A 22,545-nucleotide genomic window follows, 5' to 3' on the forward strand; every position below is an offset into this window, starting at 1 on the left:
AAGGGGACGACATCCACAAATGGATTACTGCTTTGGAGCGGGCCTGCACTGTACAGTGCATCCCCAAGAGTCAGTGGGCAGCTATCTTGTGGCTCTCCTTTGAAGGTAAAGGTAGAGATAAGCTCCTCACCACAAGGGTAGAGGATGCTAACAATTACCAGGTCCTGAAGAGCACACTGATTGATGGGTTCGGCCTAACCACTGAGCAGTACAGGTTGCTGTTCAGGGATACCCAGAAAACTCAGTCTCAGGACTGGTCTGATTTCGTTGATTGTGCCACTAAGGCTTTGGAGGGCTGGTTGCTGGGCAGTAAGGTTACTGATTACACAGGATTGTATAATTTGATCATGCGAGAACAGATTTTAAACAATTGTCAGAACCAGTTGTTGCATCAGCACCTTGTCGACTCGGATCTGACCTCTCCCCAAGAATTGGGAAAGAAGGCAGACAGATGGGTCAGAACAAGGGTTAAGCAAAACCAGGGCCAGAACCAGGGTGGTCAGAAGAAAGCAGACCAGAAGGGTAAAGATTCAAAAGGGGAACAAACTGACCAGAAGTCTTCGACAGGTCCCCAACAACCCAAAGAGGGGGGGGGGTCAGGCTTCCCAGAAAAAGAAGAATCAAGAAGGCCAATCGAAAAGGTGGTGCCAATACTGTAAAAGTAAAACTCACTGGTTTAGTGAGTGCACCAAGAAAGGAGGGCAGACTCCTGCTACTGCAGCCCCTAAGGCACCTGTGCCCCCTAGTACAGCCAGCAGTAGTAGTGCGCCTCCCAAGGGACTAGTTGGGTTAACCTTGGGTTCTGAGGGGTGTGACAGCTTAGCTGGTACGCTCACTCAGGCTGTCCTTGTCTGTACAGAGGATGTGGATATATCCCCTGATGTCAGTCCCAATACTTTGGGCAAATACCGACAGACGCCTTTAATAAATGGAAGAATGGCTCAGGCCTATAGGGACACTTGTGCCAGCGTCACCATGGTGACGCCTAACTTTGTGGACCCTGGACAGATCATGCCAGGTACAGATTTCCTGGTGACCAATGCCAGCAACGTCACTACCAGTCATAGTATGGCGATTGTTGCTTTCTCCTGGGGAGGGGTTAAATGGCCAGAAAAAGGTTGTTGTTAGTTCAGACCTCCCAGTGGATTGTTTGTTGGGCAATGATTTGGAGTCATCACAATGGTCAGAAGTGGAGCAACAGACTCACATGGAGATGTTAGGCTTGCCAGCACACGTGTTTGCTGTGACCAGGTCACAGGTCAGACGATGCCCCACTGAACAGGTGCTGGATCCTGGAACAACGGACCAGACACCACCCAAGAAGAAGAGCAGTCGGGTTAAGGCCTCGCCTTCCCCCTTGCCCCAGGTCGAGGATCAGGTCTCAGAGGAGGCTGACCTCCAGGAATTGCGGGAAACTGAACCTAAAGAACTCGAGCTTGATCAAGCTGAGTTTCTGGGTTCAGGGGGACCCACACGAGAGGACCTGGGGAAGGACCAGTTAGCCTGCCCTTCTCTTGAACCCCTCAGACAGAAGGCTGCTGCTGAGGCTGCTGGGAACGCCACAGGTACCCACAAGGTATACTGGGAAGATGGACTCCTGTACACTGAGGCAAGAGACCCCAAGCCTGGCATGACCAGGAGGCTGGTCGTCCCCTTGTCTCAGCGTGGTTTCCTCCTTACCTTGGCCCACGAGATTCCCTTAGCAGGACACTTAGGCCAGACGAAGACGTGGGACAGGCTTGTCTCGCACTTTCACTGGCTTCACATGAACGAAGATACCAAGGAGTTTTGCCGCTCCTGTGTCACCTGCCAAGCCAGTGGTAAGTCAGGTGGCACGACAAAGGCCCCCCTTATACCAATGCCTGTGGTGGGGGTGCCCTTTGAACGGGTGGGGATTGACATCGTCGGTCCCATGGAACCACCAACAGCATCAGGGCACAAGTTTATACTGGTGGTAGTGGATCATGCCACCAGGTATCCTGAAGCTATTCCCCTTAGGGCCACTACAGCGCCTGTTGTGGCAAGAGCCCTAGTTGGAGTATTCTCCAGAGTGGGCTTCCCTAAGGAGGTCGTCTCCGACAGAGGTGCAAACTTTATGTCGAGCTACTTAACTGCTATGTGGAAGGAATGTGGTGTCAACTACAAGTTCACCACGCCCTATCATCCACAATGCAACGGGCTTGTTGAAAGATTTAACAGGACCCTGAAAGAGATGATTCATGGACTACCTGAAAAGCTTCGGCGTAGATGGGACGTCCTGATCCCCTGCCTTTTATTCGCTTACAGAGAAGTCCCACAGAAGGGGGTTGGCTACAGCCCTTTTGAACCTTTGTACGGGCATCCTGTAAGAGGACCCCTGTGTTTGGTGAAGGAAGGATGGGAGAGACCTCTCAAAAAGCCTGCAACCAACATAGTGGACTATGTGCTTGGTCTCCGCTCGCGGATGGCCGAATACATGGAGAAGGCATCCGAAAACCTTAAGGCCAGCCAAGAACTCCAGAAAACTTGGCATGACCAAAAGGTTGTCTTGACTGTTTACCAGCCCGGACAGAAGGTGTGGGTGTTGGAGCCAGTGGCCCCAGCAGCACTCAAGGACAAATGGTCCGGGCCCTACACCATCCTGGAGAAAAAGGGAGAGGTCACCTACCTGGTACACCTGGGAACTCCCCGGAGCCCCCACAGGGTGCTCCATGTCAACAGGCTCAAGGCATATGTCGACAGGAAGGACATGAGTTTGCTCATGGCCCTAGATGAGGGACAGGAGGAGGAGAGTGACCCTCCCCCCGACCTGCTCACTCAGAATCCTGACGATGGATCGGTAGATGGTGTTGTCTTTTGTGGCAGCCTCTCCGAACATCAACAGGAGGATTGTAAACAGGTTCTTCAATCCTTCCGATATATGTTCTCTCTAACACCCAGCCAGACCAATTGGTGTACCCATGAGGTTGACACTGGCGACAGCTTGCCCATCAAGAGTAAAATCTACCGGCAGCCTGATCACGTTAGAGACTGCATCAAGAGTGAAGTGCAGAAAATGTTGGAGCTGGGAGTCATTGAACCCTCGGACAGCCCCTGGGCTAGTCCCGTAGTTCTAGTGCCGAAACCTCACACCCCGGGCGGTAAGAAAGAGATGAGGTTCTGCGTAGACTACAGGGGTCTCAATGCAGTCACTAAGACTGACGCCCACCCAATACCAAGGGCAGACGAGCTTATCGATAGGTTGGCTTCGGCCAACTACTTAAGCACGTTTGACCAAACAGCTGGGTATTGGCAAATCAGGTTAGCTGAGGACGCTAAGCCCAAAACAGCATTTTCTACCCCTGGTGGGCATTATCAGTTCGTGGTGATGCCCTTTGGTTTGAAAAATGCACCTGCCACCTTCCAACGGTTGGTGAATCACGTTCTCACTGGGCTGGATGGCTTCTGTGCGGCGTATCTTGACGATATCGCTGTCTTTAGCTCCACCTGGGAGGATCACCTGGTCCACCTGCGGAAAGTGTTAGAGGCGCTGCAAGCAGCAGGTCTCACTATCAAGGCTACCAAGTGCCAGATAGGGCAGACACAGGTTGTATACTTGGGCCACCTTGTCGGTGGAGGCCAAGTTCAACCACTGGAGAGCAAGATACAGTCAATCAGGGACTGGGCTCCTCCAACCACCCAGACTCAGGTTCGAGCTTTCTTGGGCCTGACTGGTTACTACCGGAAGTTCGTCAGGAATTACGGGTCGATTGTGACTCCGCTTAATGAACTGACGAGTAAGAAAATGCCCAAAAAAGTTCAGTGGACAGCGAGCTGTCAAAAAGCATTCGATGACCTAAAACAGGCCATGTGCACGGCACCTATCCTCAAGAGTCCAGACTACTCCAAACCATTCATTGTCCAAACAGATGCTTCTGAGTTGGGTGTGGGAGCTGTTCTATCTCAACTGAATTTCGATGGTAATGACCAGCCCATTGCTTTCATAAGCAGACGGCTGACCCCCAGAGAGAAAAATTGGTCAGCTATAGAGAGGGAGGCCTTTGCTGTGGTGTGGGCCCTGAAGAAACTGAGGCCCTACTTGTTTGGCACTCATTTCAAGATTCAGACCGACCACAAGCCCCTCCTATGGCTAAATCAGATGAAGGGTGAAAACCCCAAACTGCTTAGGTGGTCCGTTTCCCTACAGGGGATGGACTTCACAGTGGAGCATAGACCTGGCACTGATCATGGCAATGCAGATGGGCTCTCCAGGTATTTCCACTTAGAACAAGAAGACTCACCTGGTCAAGGTTAGCTTATTGTCCCAACGTTTGGGGGGGGGTCATGTAGGAGAGTAGGGTCTGCAATCCTATGATCACCCGGACTTTTTGCTTTTGTTTCACTGGTTTACGACTTTCTCGGGCTGTGGGCCTGCCAATCAGACCCACAGCCTAGCTGTTCTCTCACTAAATTGATGCGTGTACCTTAGGTGCATTACCCAATTGGAACTGGGCCACCCTGTCAGACCCTGTAACACAGGGCATCGGTGTACCCAGGGCCTACCAGGGGCTGAAGCATGTATTATGCCACCCCTGGATGGCCATCTAAATCTGACACAACTGGCTGCACGACAGCTGGGGCCACGTGGCGTACTAGCCCGTCGCTATAGGTGTAGTATCCCTACACCTAACCTTAAAATGGACACCCGAGTTCCTCTCAGTCACTCCTATGGCAGGCCTTGACAATCCTGGAGGCAGAGTGCGTGGAACCGTGTGAATTGGGCTCTGGCACGAGCCGAGCCCGGTTGCAGCTTGCGGAACCAAGACCCAATGGCTGTTCCATGATAACGCGTATCACATCGGTAACTTCGGTACCGCGTTATCAAGACATGTCGAGTAAGGTGTCATACGAATCGGGATGCTGCCCCCTCACCAATTCTGGCGACGAGGTTAGCATTCCACCCTTCTAGAGGGACACGACATGTACGTAACTGTGAACCCCGGTTAAAGTTAACTGAAGCCTCAGCTCCACAAAATGGATGCTGCCACCACAGACACGAGTCTGACCTCCTGCTGCTGGGAGTCCTTCCAGCGAGGAGAGCTTGGACAAAGGGTTTCCTGTCAAGGGCGGTGTTCGCACCGTCCCAGACAGGGTTTGTGTATTCTGGGTAGGTAGGGCTTTACAAGAAGGTGACTGCGGAGTGGCACCCCGGTGCTCACTACGCATCTGCCGGCTAGAACCAGTTCCAGGGGCGCGCAGCCCCTGACCTGGGGAAAGTCCCGCAGAGGGAGAGGGGTGTAACTACCCCCCTTCCTGGTCCCACCCTTAGGGCAGGACCTAGTCATGTACCCACCCCTTTCTTTTGGATAAAGGCCGGAGCAGGGACCCTTCCAAATTAGATCATCTTTGAATCAAGAATACTTTCTACGAAAGGACTTCGAGACTCTTCTCAAGATTTCTCCATTGTGACTAAGGAGTAGTCACCCTGCACCAGCGGGCACCATCTAAGAACTCTGCGGTTTGCTGCAAGTCCTTCCTCAAGGATCCGACGGCCCAGTTCAACGAGAACCGGCTTCCCTGGCACCTCTGACCTCTACCCACGTCGTCAGCTCAGCTGAGATCTGTGGGTGCGACGAGACCTTGAGGGACCGGCCATCATCAAAACCTGCACGCTTTCTTAAACAGCACGACCATCGAAGCAATTCTCTGGTGACTTACAACCAATCACCATAAGGGTCGTTTGGAACGATACATAGTGGTCGCTAGAATAGCGAACGCTGCATATCGGGCCAACTTCTCACAGTCATGGGAAGTAGAAGGGGCCAGGTTATGAGGGCAGGAGTGTTTACAGTTTGTTATTTATATTTATTATTATTTAAAATATTTATAAAGCGCGACTGTCACCTGGCAGGTATCCTGGCGCTGATAGCTACTCCTGTGGTTTATTGACGGGGGTGAAACTGAGGCTGGCCGATTATTATAGGGGTGGAGGAAAGAGCCATGTTTTGATTCGTTTCCTGAATGGGAGGAGATGAGGGATTTGGAGAATGTCGACAGGTAGACTGTTCCATAGCTTGGCTGCAGCTACTCTGAACGATCTTCCTCCCATCCTGGCCTTCTTACATCTGGGCACTCTCACAAGGCAGGCAGTTGTGGACCTGAGTGTTCTGGTGGGGGTGTACGAAGTTTGTACGAAGGATTGATCAATTTTAATGTCTTTATTAGTGAAGAAGGTGGCAATTTCTTCACATCGTTCATTTGTGGCTTCAATATCTTGAGAGGGGGTGCCGTTAGTTTGGCTTTTGACAATGCTGAAGAGTTCTCTCGGTTTGCTTTTTGCCAGATCTAGTTGGCTGCGGAAAAAGGACTCCTTTTCACTGAAAATGTGTTTTTTGTATGCCTGCCGAGCAGATCTAAGTTGTGTTAGGTGTAAGGTCGAGGGGTTAAGCCTCCAAGCCCTTTCCGTTTGTCTGAGTTGGCGCCGTTCATCATTTAGCTCCACGTTAAACCAGGGTTTCGATTTGTTTTGCCTCTGTTGTTTGAGTTTGAGTGGAGCTACTTGGTCTAAACCCTCTGCCATTTTTTAGTTAAAGTGTGTAGTGAGGTCATCAGCCGTCCATGATGAGGGATGAAGTTGAAGATGTGGATGAATCATGGATTCAAGTTCGGATAATGGGACTTTTTTGATGTTTCTGGTCAAGAGTTTAGGTTTTGACGTCACAAATACGTTGGTGGCTGACCGGCGTGTCAATCCTGAACAGTATGAGGTGGTGGTCGGACCAGTCAATGGGAGAAATCGCTCTCAGAGAGAGCAGTTCGCTGTTGGTAAGGATCGCATCTAGTGTTGCACCTTTGATGTGAGTTGGCTTATTGCATAGTTGTTTGAGGTTATGTATTTCCAGAAGGTTGGATAGGTTCAGGACAGTAGAGTCTTTAGGGTCGTTCCAGTGGATATTGAGGTCACCCAGGAGCACGTCTTTGGTGTCTGTCAAGGAGAACTGTGTTAATAGGTCTGTTAGTTCTTCGGGAAAGAGAGTACGTTCTCTAGGCGGATGGTAGATGGTGTGAAATTTGATGGATGAGGTGCCCTTAGTGGTGAGTTCGACACCCAGGTATTCAATCGATAAGTATCCTGCAGGTTTGAGATTGGTAATCTGTATTCCAGCTTTGTGGATGATGGCTAGTCCCCCCCCCTGTTTTGATCGGCCTGTCTTGTCTGATTATGTTGTACCCTGGGGGGGGGGTGATGGAAATTGAGCCAGGATTCAGTGAGGAAAGCGATGTCAACTTCTTCAGCAAAAAGAGCTTCAGCAATGTCAGTGGCATGTTGTACTGCTGATCTGCAGTTTAGGAGCATACAAGAGAGAGGGCGAGCAGTGTCGATGATGGGGGGAGTTAGGTGGATAGAGGTGTATTGAGCAGGGGGTCTAGGTGAGTGGACAGTATTAGGTATTCTTAGGCTTTCCTGTTTTCAGTTTCTATTTTTGGTAAATTCTGGTGGGATTTTTTCAGTTTTTTCAATACCTTAAAAAACAGAGGTTATCAGTGGTTACACATTTTCGCACCATTGAAAACAACAGAAACAGTGTTTTTCCGGTGTTTATGGAATTTTTATTTAACCCCTTGCCCGCGGCCGGAATTCCGCTCCTGTGTGGCACATTCCGATCGCGGGCATGGTCGTGACGGCTCCCGGCCGTCATCAGCACACGAGCACTGTGTGCCATGAAGGACGGGAGCCGTCACCAGCATGCAAGGGGTCAATTTAAATTATTGCTTGCTTTCTACACTGATAGTGCATGTGTCTAGATAGCGTGTGCACAGGGTATATGAGGTCCAAATACATTTTTTTACTGCACCAGAATGGACTTCAAAGTCAAAAGCATACTTTAATTACTCTGAGGATTGTAAAGATGCTTTCAACATACCATCTAGCAAGTCAAAAGGATCTCTTACCTGGAGGCCCTTCAGCTAAGGTATCGATTTTGACAGGCCATCATACAACTTTTTCACATACGTAGCTGAATTACTGAAAATAAACACAATATCACTCCAATCTTTAATGAACTTGGTAGGAACTTTTTTCAGCAGCATTCCAAGTGACACTGCGTTCCATGTTCACCAAACGTCTGGTGTCATGTTTTCACCACTATCTCAGATGCTTGGTGACAAAATTCTTTTCACATACACCGGACACTTCATCTTGCATTGAATATTTAAAGCCTGGGGTGTTTGACAATTCACTTACAATCAATACTGACTCGCTAGAAAAGGGGCTGATGTATCAAAGGATTTCACCCATTATCTGTCTGTGGGTAAATGTGATGGTATATATTAGGAAAGATTCTTATGAAAGCAGACATTTTTCCTATCAGTGAAATCAAATCTAGCCAAAATATCAAATAGGATTTTGATATTTCCAGATTTTCTACAGTTTATAAAATAACTAAATAAGACCCAAAACATGCTTCTAAACACTACATTTGTAGACCAAAGACCACAAAACTGAAAAAAGCAGAAGGGCGAAGAGACAATGTTTTAGTGACATCCCACAGCAACAAAGCTCAAGCAGCCCAGGCTTTCTTGATGCTACCTTGTATAACAAAGTTACAATGCATTGGGCCCGTCAGGATGAAATAAAAATGACTCTTTCACTCATCTTTTCCTTTCTTTGAATGGCACTTAGTTTGTGGCTGCAAAGGTGTTTTTTCAGTGTTTATATGTTTACACCGGTGATGGCTATTTTCCTTTCGGTGGGATTTTATCAGTTATTATAGGTTTAAACCTAAATCCAGATAGCCTAGGTATTCTGTTTGTGGCAATAATAACAGGGATGTGGAAAGGGGCAGACTTCTGTTTGGAAGCGAGGTCCGAGTCTTTTTTCTCATCTGGTTTCGGTACCAAAAAGGGCTGGCTATCCCAGTTAGGACTAAGTGTCTGATTCGCTGCTGGACTGGGGGGTCGAGGGGTGCTCTGGGGGGCCATGAGAGGTGTATTGAATGGGGCCATGGGAGGTGTATTGAATGGGCTAGGGGCCATGAGAGGTGTATTGAGTGGGGCCAAGAGAGGTGTATTGAGTGGGATAGGGGCAGAAATACCCAGAGGGAGGGAGCACAGTGGCTTGGCTCTGTTGAGGAGGTTTTGTTGTAAGTGAAGGAAATCAGCAGTAAGGGAGTTAATTTTCATCTCCATTCTGTTCAGTTGCTGTGTTGTGGTTTTAGGCAGGGGTCGAGACTGACTTGGGTCTATGGAGGGAGATTTAACAGGGGTCAGCGATAGGATGGAGTCCCTAGGATTAGGAGAGGGGAGAGGTTGTACACAGGGAGCCGGATTAGTCATGTTCCCATTTGAGGAGTTCAGAGAAGGAGAAGTGGGACTAGTGTCCAGGTGAGGACGGCGAGAAATTCTAGACAGGGCGTCTGAGTTCTGGGTCATGACAGAGAGATTTGCGGTGGAGGTAGGTTGTGTATGTGGGAGTGCGGCAGCAGAAGGGTAGTGTGCAGAGGAGGGAGGGGGGAGAGAGACCAAAGGATTGGAAATGGTGTTAGACCCGGGGGTAGGCAGGGTCAGGGGAAAAGGGACTGTGTAGGGGTCGGGGAAGATTGTGCGGGAGGGTTCAGATTATCAGGGGTGGGGAGGGGAGTGTCTGAGGGGATTTCAGTCGCAGGAGAGCTAAGGTTAGTGACCAAACTGTCGAGATTGGTGTAAAAAATGAAGTTAGTTTTCGTGCTGCCGTTGGACGCTGAGTGGTAGTTATCTACAATGAGTGTTTCCGGGTGTTGTTTTAGAGTACTGTGTTTAAAGTTCTTTTTAGCATTACTGGTCATTTTGTTAGGGTAGTTAATGGACCAGGAGTTGGATCCGTAACGCACAAGCGTAGAGTTTTGGGTGGGGTTAGGTGGGCGCATGATTGAAAGGTAGAAAAGTCGAGACGTAGAAGGTAAAACCTAATAAGCATAAAAGCACATCTATAAGCATAAATCAAGGTGCATAAAACATACTACAAGAATTACATTTCCTAGCACCTATAAAAAGCACACTAGGGCTTTGCGCCCTACAATTGTAATAGTCCCCTGGGCCAATTGGCCATCTCTCAGGGCCTCACATGCCCTCTGTCCAAAGTCAAGGCGCGCTGCCAAAGCAGCGACAGTCACGGGTGCGCACTTGGCACAAATCTAAAAGTGGCAGATGCCAACTACTTGCTGGGCAGCTGGGCATCTTCAATAAAGGGCCTAAACGTTGCATCTAGCGCAAGTGCTGCGCAGTTGTGCATGCCACGGTAGGGGCGAAGGAGTGTGTCTCACTCCGAGATTAAGCCCATGTCCCCTAAAAGTGGGGTATTCCTTCCTTTAAGTTTCAGGTGTGCTCCTGTCATGATTATGAATGATAATTTCATATCTTGTTTGTAATATTAATACTCCTCAATTGATATGTCAGCCTAGTAGAAGGAGGATAAATATAGTGACAAAATTACAATCCTCCTTAGGTGACTTAGCGTTTCGAGGGCAGACTAGTTTCAAGCTTCACTATAATCCTGAATACCACTCTAATATGGCTGCCATGTTAGCTCTGAACTAAGGAGTAGTCCTATATCTCTTTCAATGAAGTTGGATCATTAGGGAGGTAGTCCTCTGTCACTTTCCCTGAACAAATTTGTAATCAACCTTTAATCATAGCCCTATGTCTCTTTCCAACAATGGTGATGAATGTATAGTCCTTTCTTAGTTAAGTTGTTAGTCCAGCCATTTTGCGGTAGGGCACAGGAAACTTTTTAAATAAACCTAAGATGGGACCTCACCCTGCCCACTAGGCCAACAAAAATGACAGTTACACAAGAATAATCAAAAGGTATGACAGGGGGCTACCTAGATTATATTAAGTCATTTGATTTGCAATGTCAGCTCAAAAGAACTATGCCCGCCTCGGTAGATGCAAATGAAGGACCTTGAAATCTGGTAGTCCTCTTTCAATTTCTGTTGAGAGGACCTCATGGAGAGTATTCTCTTTTTTTTTTCTTTGTGCATTTTTATTTATTCGTTTTTTTGATTACGTGAGGATGGTATATTAGTTAAAGCGATCTCTAGGCCAGACCTAAACATTAAACAGTCTCTCAAAACAAGCATTGGCACAGCCAACAGGCCTCCCCTCGGGACCCCACAAGCACTCAGCCATGCAACACTTGATGTTTTTGCACCAAGGATATTGTGCTGGATAACTAAACACCTACAAGGTCCCAAAGGCGAGACCCACCGGCCACGCCAATGCCTGCCTATTGTTTTCATGTTTTACTATTTTTTTATATAATTTTATTTTGAAAAATGTCTCTCTAAAAATTATTTCTATGTTAAATGTATTAATGTGTCATATTTGTTTATCTATGCTTTTTAATAGCATTTGTTTAATTGCTGTTAATATTATTTATGTTTTTTTTACTTTTTATTAATTTTCAGAGTTTTAACAAAATGAGACAGTCTTTTGCATAAGAAATCATCACAGCACCACACAGTAGTCTCTTTTTATGTCCATGAGAAATCCTGTCTTCCATGGTCATTCAGTGTAATGCTGGGTAGTCCTTTTTTGCTTTTATTTTTATGGATTCAGCAATTTTGAGTGCTGGAAAGTTTGAGGGGAATGGCCTGTGCAAAGTTAGAGGAGTAATGGCCTGTGGGAAAGTGGGTCTCCCTTTTCAGGCGACATGCGTGAAAGCTCCGAATATTCCCAGGCTCGAAGGGGTAGAGGAGTAAAACGCAAAGCTGGGGTCTCCTCTCTCAGCTTATTGTAAAATCATGACATGTGCAATGCTCGTTTAAAATGTTCCGTGCTACATCATAGTTTAAGTTTATTTTTTTTTAATTCTTCTCCTGGTCATAACAAATATCCCTGGCATATGCAAACAGGAACTTACAGAAACCTTGGGGCTGAGTAAACGCCCCTAGAGCCCTTTGGGGAGGAAGAACAAAAGTGGGCTCCGTGCGGCACAGAACCTGGAGTTTTCTCGAACTCCCCCTGGACCTTAACCCCCCAGAATTCCTCTGGCCTTGATCGGGGACAGAGTGAAAGTTCTGTATGCCCGGGGTCGAATCAGTGAGGATTTGGTGCGCAAGCCGCCCCACAGACAATTACAGGCGGCTGGTCGGGTCAGGCGACCACGCGGGATTTCACTATTCCAGTCCCTAGAAAGCACTCACCCGGCCAGCTGGAAGTCCGTGTTCTCATGCATTCTGCTCCAGTCACACTCCGGTAGGCATCAGCAAGCCTCAAGCTACCGTGCTTCCCTGTACCACAGAGCAGAGCCGTGCTTTCGAGCACCGTAGGGAGCACCCGGTCAGCCAGAAGACTATCCAGAAAACAGGCTATCCTGTCCAGAGGGGCAGTACGAAAAACGGACAGGGTGCAATCGCTGGTCCTCTCCAGACTGGACTACTGCAATTCTCTTCTTACTGGCCTCCCCAAATCCCACCTGTCGCCCCTTAAATCTGTTCTCCATTCAGCAGCTCGTTTCATTTATGGGGCCAAAAGAAGCGACCACAGAGAGCAAAAATATTGTGACAGTAAGCAAATGTTAAATATTCTGAATTCCTTGTACCTTGAAAAAATATTTATCGAAATAGTACATATATATGGTATATAGTAAGTATAGTGAAACTATACCTTCGCAATATTTTTGAAGGACGACATTTTGTATACAATATTCCTGTAGTATACTCCTTTGCATTTACTAATGTCTAGCAGTGCAGACCTTGTGTGCATTTGTTCGCTTGCTTAACTTCACCAAGCTGAAATCCCTGGAAATTATGATAATAGCTTTTGTGCTTAGGCTGTGTACTGTAAGCAAAAACAATGCCTCTGTGGGATAGGAGTTGACTGGAACAAAGTGCATTATAGATATATATTGCACGCTTCTATGCCAAATACGGCACAATCACCGCCCACGAGCTAGGAGCATGTGTACCATTCGGTAGCCGATTGGTACACATGCTCGTAGCTCTGGGCTGGTAAGATTTTTCCTGATATTTCTTGTCGCCGGTGATGGTGCCGTATATGGCCATTTAGAGAGGGAATCGATTTTCTCTGATAATCTCAAATATATGTATGGTCTTATTTTGGATTGACTCCTATCTTACTGATTAAATGTCTCCTTCCACGACCTGAGGAGTAATTAATGTCAAATGAGGTTGCCCCTTATTGAATTAGTGAACAAAATTATGTGTTGGATGCTCTGCTAATATGCACTGTTTGTCCTGATCATGACCATTCAAGCTTAGCTTGGTCGAAACGCCGTCAACACCTATGTGTGGTCTTTATTGAAGAGGAAGCAATCCTTGCTATTTCAGTTTTTTGTTTTATCTAAACAGTCTTTGTAAAAAACTTTTTCCTCAGCCACTGTCTGTTTACACTGTTAATTGTCTCTCTATTGTTTGTTTTGTAACTAAGCGAGCACCACTGTTTAATTATTGTATTGTTTTTTATACTATTGTCTTATTAAACTTTGCACATATTGTAATTTTTGTAGGGGTATCATTTTGTAATTTTATTTTGCTATTCTCTATAGTTTGTCTTATGTGATGTAGTTCTTATAACATTTTGTTATGTCACTCAAACGAAAGTTGTATGTATTGTACTACTTGAACCTTTGTTAGGATTCTAGTCATAATCCAAAGCAAGTCAAACTAGCATATACAAAGACAACCTATTTAAAGATTGTCATTTGTTAATCGAATAAGATTAATTTCCCCCTGAAGGGACATTCCCTAGTGCCAAGCTGAAGATTCAATTCAGGATGGGGAAGTTAAGCAGCTGGTGTGAGCAAGTAAAGCCTCTGAAGACATAATCAAATAAACATCTGTCTGTGAAGAAGAATGGATTTCCTCAGTTGTCTAACTGTTTGAGCAGGAGCAGGACAGGCGATGTGGTTTTAAGAGAGTAGAAAGGGGCATCTGAATCTAACTAGCTTTATCAGGATCCAGCATTTCCTGATAACATGCTTAACACTTCTTTCCAGACATCACGCAAAGGAAGTTTTCAGCTGCATGGTCTTCAGAAGATATCTCACAAAGGATGGTACATTATGGTCAGCCCCTCCCCAGAACATACGCTGAAAACTCATTATCCAGCTTTCAGTGAAACTCAGAAAGATAAACAGTTCTCACAAAAGCGAAAAATTAATGTGTTAGAAATTAGGTTTCTGGTTGGCAGAGGTATGCACCCTGTCCAAGCAGGAACCACAATTCTAGTCAGGGTAAGTTAGACACACACCATAAATTAACCTTTGCTCACCCTCTGGTACCTTGACACAGAGCAGTCAGGCTTAACTTAAGAGCAATGTGTGAAGTTTTTGTGCAACACTTCAAACAAAACAGTGAAAACACCACACAAAAAGATACCAAAAATAAACTGAAATATAGTGTTAAAAAGCACAAAGCGCCAACCAGGGCTATCTGGTCACATTAGACCCGGTCAAATCCAAAAGTTCAGGCCAACTACGATGGAGTGCGGGTAAGATACAGGGCACACTCTTGTCCTTGTTTGCGTTGTCAACGAAGATCTGATGAATGGCGTAGACAGAGGAGGCGATGTGTCGTCGTCGATCCTCTGGGTGTATGTGATGCATCGGTTCTGAGCCCCGCAAAGTTGGAGATGCGTCGAAGCTGTAGGGAATGTGCCGTGCTGACGGCAAAGTGCTGTACTCGATCCTCACAGCAGGTGCGATGTATCTTAGTCGAAGGAGATGCTTTGATTCCGAGCGGTGCAACTACGCGATGCACAGATTTTGGCAGTTGCAGCACTTTAGCCCACTTCCAAGGGCTCAAGAATAGATTTGCACCACTTGACAAGACAATAGTCTCAGATGGCAGAGTTCAGCTGCTGTAAGTGGATGGGGTTGGAATCTTTAATGTCCCTTAGATTTTGAATAGGAGGCAAGCCAGCAAGCCCCTGGATTCACTCTGGTTCTGGGTTGGGGAGATTCAGGTCCAGTCCTTCTCACATCCAGCCAAGGAGGGCAGCAGGTTAACCGCAGATCTGGAGTCAAGCTGAGTAGCAGTCCAGTAGAGTGACAGTCCTTTCAGCAGCACAGCAGTCCTTCTTCCTGGCAGAACTGTACTACGTTGGAGGTGTCAGAGATCCAGTACTTATTCCTATTTGTGCCTTTAAAGTGTTGGAGACTTCAAGAAAGGTCTTTGAAGCACACAGAGTTCCTGCCCTGGCTGCAGACTCACAACAAGAGGGTATTCACCTATTCAGGTGTAAGTATCAGTTGCTCCCTCCCATCCTACCCTGCATTGCCATCAGGATATGGATGGCCCATCAGTCACCCCTAAGCTCCCTTTGTGTGTGGCTGTCTACAGGGAATGTGACAGTAAAACACAGGATAAATCACACACATCGCAGTATTAGGTCTATGAAGTTCAGGCACAAGTAGAGCTAGCACAGACCAAGACAACAACAGAGACCACAATACTGGATTTATAGGCTCCACCAGAGGTGGAGATGGGGCAGCTGAGAATAACCAAAGAGGCTATGGGTCTATGGTAGTCATTCAGAAGCAGGGAGGAAGACCCTACATGTACGGAAGCTGCAGACACCAGAAGCAGAGATGGCACAGCCAAGGAGACCAAAGGATATTCACAGACCCCACAGTATTAGCTCTATGGGGGTTTACTCAGAAGCAAAGCTAGCGCAGTTCAGGATACCCATAGCCACCAAAGGAGTAGGTCTATAAGGTCTACCCAGAGGGGAAGGTAGCATGTCTGAAAGATAACCGCTTTACTGTTTCAATATTGGTCCTCTAAAAATATATAGATGCTGCAGCCCAAGAGCATCCAAGGGTAACCATTGAGATCACCATAGTGGGTCAATAGAGTCCACCAAGAAATTGTGGGGCAAGCCTTAAGAATGGGTGACACTGAGGAAATGATTAGAGGAGGATATAAGTGTTAGTGCTAAAGAGGTAGGTAGTTCTTGGATTTAAGGAGAGACAGGAGGATGTACCTAGGTGATGAAATTGCTGAGGCCAGACCCTAAGCCCAACATGACCCCATCAAATCCTAATTTATGGGATTATTTAACAGCAGGTGTGTAAGGGTGACTCCCAAGAGTGAGTGCCACGATTTAGCCAATAAAAGAAAATGAGAAACGTCCTTCGGAAGGAAATAGTTATTTTATCTTAAGGACTGGTAAGGCACTGACACTACAGTAATGGTTCAGTGGCTTCCACTTAGTAGTAGTAAAGGAAAACTCACAGGAGTGAGTGTAACAGTATTCCAGAGAGTAAGAGTCAAATTGTAAATCTATGGATATAGAACTTGAGTTTCTGTTATGATTTGAGCAGGGAAGGAAAGACTAAAGGAGGAGAGGATGATATGAGGGCATTGGGCAGGGGATCTAGCCTAGGCCCTTTTTGACTTCAAAAGGCCAAAGCAAGGAACACACTATAAAAAGATGACCTTGACTCTCTACCCTTCGCATGGGCATCCTGGGGGAAGAGGTCAAATGCCTTCGGAGAAAGTATCATTGAATTAGGTAGTATCAGAGGTCGAGCAGACCAATGGAGATGCTCATTAAACACATCATCCTTAGGCAGCCAAACATCCAAACACTATCATAGACTTAGGGAAAGACTAAACGAGTGGGTAGCACACACATAAAAACACTTTGAAATCAATTATGTATAGGGTAGATGGTGCTGCATAGGGCATAATCCAAACCATTTTTAGTATTAATAAGAACAACAAAAGAATCCCGGTTGAGTGTTCTTGCATATCCAAGGCACCCCTAGAATTTCCTCTCTCTCGCCAACGAGCTGCTTTTTCGATGGACAACCGCAGGGTCATATTGGAACTGTGGAATGTTTTATACTGCTCTTCGTTCCAGCATTAACTAATAAACACTTCACTTACGGTATGGAAATGTACAAACACGGAATTAAAAATATTTATTATTATATTTCTTATATAGCGCCTGAATCGACCCCCGAAGGGGTATCTCCGCACTTGCCTTGGGAACCCGTCCTGGGTTTTCCCTGTGAGATAGCCCCTACAGGGCATCCCCAAGGTGAAAGCCAGGCATCCTGCCGCAGGGGGGGGGGGGGGCCGCTGTGGAGATTAAGCAAGCTTAATGCCCAGAGTTGCAGAGTGTGAACCCATGATTAGGTCAGGCACCGAAGCGAGAATTATCGATTCCATGGACATTTGAGCTCAAGACCCTGCCGGGAATTGAACCCTGGTCCCGGGTCTGACCTCTGCTTCAGGGTCTGGCTGCTCTAACCAGTGAGCCACACTTCTCCACTTCACTCAAAATAGCACAATTAAGCTAGGTAGTGATTCCACAATCAGTCACAAGACATTTGCTCTAGCTGGTCCTTTGAAATCTGAAAAGTTTTTGTTATCTGCATGCTCTGAAAAAAACAGGTACTTAGAATTTATGGTTGGAACGAGCTTAGGGATGATTTACAAAATGTGCATCCATTTCTGAAGGAGGTGATGGATCTCCCATTTGGATTATTCTGCTGTCGTGGCTTATTTTGTTGGAGGAACTTCTGTGGGCAGATTCTCGCCTAGAGGCGAATCTTTTGGCAGAAGAATTGGAGCTTTCTCCAGAAATCATGAGGTTTTCTATCATCAAACAACCTAAAGCAGACAGGATGTGTTACCTAATGAGACGCTACAAAATTAACCCACAACAAGACTGAGTGGGACAGCAATATTGAAGAGAATATTTTATAGATGTATGTATTTTTAATCACAGTTTTTCAATGCAATTTAAGGTATATCAGATATTAGATTTGATATATTATATTAGAAACAAAAAATAGCATCTATTTGTATTTCAATTCTTCAATTTTTTTATTAACTTGTTTTATTGTTTCAGGCACTTTAAATATGTTATGTTGAAAGATGAGGAAGTTCTTTGACATTTCTATTCTGCCACATATTCCAGTGTATCTGGTATTTAATTTTTACAAATATATCCTAGCGCTTTTTCTTTTACTGCATTCTTTTTTTCTACCGATAGGTTCTTCACATAGAAATCGCCAAAGACGTTGAGTTTGGATACCAATCATTAGCCTCGGACCTAGCAAAACTTTCTAATGCACATTCCTTGAATCTGATTAAACGTCTGTATGTTGACAAATCACTTAACTGCACAAAGGTAAGCTTCAAAAAAGCAGACGTAATCTTACAAAGCAAGTACAATAATGCATATTTGAGTTTCCAGGAAAGTCTCCTGTATCTGTTTCCCGTTTTACTTTTCTCTCGTGTATTTTTCTTCCTTTTAATGGGTGTTTTGGCTTCTGATTCTAGGTTCTGAAATCCTCTCTTGTATAATTTTGCATGCTACTTTTACTCGTCAACTCCCGTATTTGATACCTCAATTTCGTGGATCTTTGTGGTTCTTAGTTCGCCTCCTTACATAAGACAATGGTCTTCACCCGAGCTCTGATTACACAGATTAATGTAAAAATGGCAAATTATTAGCAACGATCCTTGTAACAATGCTTGAGATGTGTATATCAAAAAAAGCACAAATCACTAGAGATGTGGACAGGGAGCAGAAAAAGAGGTTGGGTACCCTAGCTCTAAAGAACAAGTATGTAACACAAGGAGGTAGCTCTTCCTAGAGGAATAGATCCATATATTGCTATTGTCCAGGAAGGATGTTAGAGTAAGGAGGGAGTTTCCTTATTTGGAAGTGTTACCCCCATACACCCCTGAAGGTGTCATGCTTCAATATTGGGCGTTTTTGCTCCTGGTGGGTTCGGCGCTGCAATACCACATGGGCCCCGTGAATGGGCTCTTTTGCAGAGATCTTTTAAAGTAAAAAACGCTGCGATGGTGAGAGTAAGTGTGTGGAGCTGGTGAATTGGTGGGTTGAAAATACTGTGGTGGTACCCAAAAAAGGAGATTTTTATTTTTGGGTCCACCTAGAAAGGTCAAAAACAGAAGCCAAACTGTTACTTACCAACAATGAGGAAACGCTGTTTAGTCATAGGTGAAGTGGATTAGGTCTTCATGTTTCACTCCCTATTGGTCCAGAAGAGATCCATGCTGTTTCATCAGGACCGAGTATAGTGTAATAGAAGTAAAAAGGAAAATATAACCCTGCCCAGATTCAGGAGAGGAAACTCAGGTAGTGGGTATCAATAGATTACCCACATGTGTCCTAGTTTGGGTATGACTACTAAATTAGGCGCAAGAAAAGGCGAAGGTCAGTCGCCTAAAAAAAATATATCCAACCCCCTTTTAGCAAACAATATGGGGGCATATTAACAAGCTGAAGTATCGCCGCTTTTTCGGCGAATTGTGCCGAGAAAGCGGCGATACTTCCAGCGCCCTATTAACAAGGGCATGGCAACGCCTGCCTCAAGCCCACTTTGCATGTCAGCAAGAAACATCGCTCATGACATGCAAAGTGGCCGTTCCCACGCCCAACCACATGTAAAATGTAGTTGGAGGTGGGAACACCCTATCACCAAGGCAGGCGTTGGGAGAGGGAGACAGGTGATAAACGAGTTTATCGCAGGTCTCCCAACGCCCGCTCTGACCAGGTGTTAGGGCATTGATAACATGGGGGTGTGGATCATAACGCTGAATCCACCCTACCATATTATCAAGGCACACATTAGCGCATGAAAACAACGTTTATTTTCATGCGCTAATGTTCACTATCGCCGGCTATCGCAGGATTTACTATCGCCTACGTGTTGCGAGTTGATAATAACGCGCTAACACAGCAAAAAAATCAGGCGATAGCCGGCGATAGTGAAATGTGCTATGTGCGTTTTTTAACGCAGATCTTGTTAATATGCCCCATAGTCTCTTAGTTCAGAGTAGGCACTCACTGTATGAGATAGTTATCTCTTGTAGTGATCGGTATTGTCACCTACCCCAGTCTGCTCACACCATCACAGCGTTGTTTACTTTAAAAGATCTCCACCAAAGAGCCCTCTTGCAGGGCCCGTGGGATATTGTAGCAAAATCGCCCAGTGATGAAGCATGACATCTTGACGGGTGTGTGAGGGCAACACTTCCAAATAAGGAATCCCCAGCTTACTATAGTGTCTTTCCTTGATAATACCCCCACGTATGGCTCTATTCCTTTAGGAACATCAAAAATAGCAAACTTTCCTAATCTATAATAACATGCACATATACAACAAGCTTGAAGTAGAGCGTGACCAAATAATATAATATTTTCTCAGTTTGGAAGTCAGAGCCACTATCTTAGAAACATGGTTGACTGTCCTAAATCCAATTTAAAAACCTGCTTGAAAGAGTTTTTGTATAATTTGTCACCTCTCTTCCACACATCCCTGCTTTATAATTTTTCTGTCATTCTTGGTCCAAAGTGATTTAGGTTCCACATCAATTGGCAAAAACAGATATATGTTTTAAGGACCAGTAACAGACATTTGATTGAGCTAATTTAGAAATATTTTTAAGTCACACTGTGTATTTTTAACCCGTTTAGCGCGTCGAACATTCCGCCCCAGTGCGGACGTTCGATCGCGCTAACGGGATTCGGACGTCCAACGGTCGTGCGCAGCACCAGCGAGGTAGTGCACGCGACGACCGTTGGACGTTCGAAGCACGGAAGGGGTTAAATTAGATCCTGATCAGTGAAAATAATCACACATGTTCGCTTAATTTAGAACTTATAATTGGTTTCGGAGAGGGGCACATAGAACATGTACTTATTTTGGATTCCCATGTTTGTGTTGTGAATTAAGCCGACCAGGGTTGGACTGGCACAGAAAATAGGCCGGGCCGCTAAAATAAAAGTGGTTCCCTATTACAGAATTAGAAAAAAATAGTCAATGTTTGGAAATAGGACAGTTTTGAACTTGTAAAGAAATGCTCTATAAGTGCTTTTCAAGATACGGAAGACTGTATGGACTTGAGCGTGCTGCAGGGGAAGTTTGTAAAAATATCAGGGAAATCATAAGTAAAAACTGGTCCTGCAGACCATCACACACACCCACTGTTAGAAAGTGGATTATTATTAGTAGGCACCTACCACTAGTAATAAGGCCACAAACACAATAAACGTTTCAGTAAAGGTCTCAATAAAGTATTCCCTTGCTCAACCCTTGGTAGCTGGCTGTGAGCTGGCAGGCTTAGGTTAGGAGACAGGTATGTCACCTAATGTGTCATTTAATTTGAATGTAGAGCATAGTCTTTCAAAAACACATTTTCTTCCAAATTAGATTGTTGTGTTAATTTATTTCTTTGTAGAATATACACACGTTTTAAAACTATCTGAAGTTTGTTTGAAGTATTGGCTTAGGTCTTTATGGATCTACAATCTGAATTTAACTCAGCTAAGTTATGTCATATGTTTCTAAGACTGTGTTATATTTGACCAAATGCGCTTAGCCAGTTCACGTTGCATCTTTCAGGAATTCATCGACTCCACCAAGAAGCCCTACCCATCACAGCTGGAAATTGTAGATTTCAAGGAACACCCAAAAGAAACCAGAGAGCAGATCAACAAAAATATTAGTGAATTAACTAATGGCAAGTACTCTTTAAATAATGTTGCGGGAAAACAAATATTAAATAATGTTAATTTGGGGTTATTGAATGTAAAATTCACTGTTTTGGGATTGAATGTACTCTACATGGTCCACAGAAATGTAAACCTGCTGTGAGTGCCTAACTATATGTGAAACAGGTAACCTGACTTTCATTTTTCCATTGGTGTCATGCTAGTCTAGTGTAAGCACAGAAGCCCAGGCCCATCTAAGGCTTGTTTTGAATGCACACATTAATTGTGCACTTATAGTAGACAATGAATTACTGTTCCTGTCCTGCATGGATCACGTAAAGTAGCTGTGGCAACATACTGTACGTCATTATTTACTGTGTGCCCATAACTCGTTCCTCTCTGTCAAAAAGAGCGCTGTCTGCTGACCCATCCTATGTAAAGTTACTCTTGTGTTTTGAGATCTAGAAGCTTGCACTGACATTCAGTGTGTATAATGAGGGGGTGTCTATATACAGTGCATGTTTAGCATATGCAAGGTAGTAGGACACAGTGTGTTGGATGAATCTGAATACTGGGGCCAGTGGGATCCATGTTGGGTTTCCCTGGTTTGTCCTGGCACAAGATGGAGTGTGATAGTTTCCTCAGACAGTAGTAATATATAACCTGCATTTTAATGGTTGGTGGGTGGATTTTAAAAATGCTATGTTCCATGCAGGCTTTGCTTGCAAGAGGGGTGTTTAGGTCTTCCAGAGCCCTCATGTTTGGTACATTACAGAGGTGAGCAGTGGCACTGCAATTGCTGTTGTTTAAATTGAGGGTATTTCTACGTTGGCCTTCCCTTTGGTCTATCCCTAATTAATGCTTGAGGAAGGTTGATGCAGAGATCTCACCCTGTGTTTGTTTGTACTTTTTCCTTGGATCAGTATCATTGCTTCCTGCTGTGAGATACATTACCTTACACCAATGCTGTGTCTGGATGGCAGCTAGTAAGTGTGATTTGAAAGGGAGTCAACCCAACCTAATTCTAAAGCATGAGATAATGGATTCATATCAAATGACATGAAAATGTCTGTAAAATTGGTATTCAAACCACCTCACTTGGTT

The 22,545-nt window shown here is 45.3% G+C and overlaps 1 protein-coding gene across 1 annotated transcript in view; it reads left to right on the top strand.

Moving 5' to 3' along the window:
* SERPINB5 (serpin family B member 5) overlaps positions 1–22,545 on the top strand; it is a 133,761-nt gene that overhangs the window by 71,424 nt on the left and 39,792 nt on the right. Inside the window, exons 3-4 of the mRNA XM_086965165.1 lie at positions 17,968–18,105; positions 21,353–21,470. Coding sequence (XP_086821291.1) covers positions 17,968–18,105; positions 21,353–21,470 — 256 coding nt within the window. The remainder of the gene's footprint in view (positions 1–17,967; positions 18,106–21,352; positions 21,471–22,545) is intronic.

This window comes from Lissotriton vulgaris, chromosome 4_1, assembly GCF_964263255.1.
Source record: "Lissotriton vulgaris chromosome 4_1, aLisVul1.2, whole genome shotgun sequence".
NCBI classification, from domain to species: domain Eukaryota; kingdom Metazoa; phylum Chordata; class Amphibia; order Caudata; family Salamandridae; genus Lissotriton; species Lissotriton vulgaris.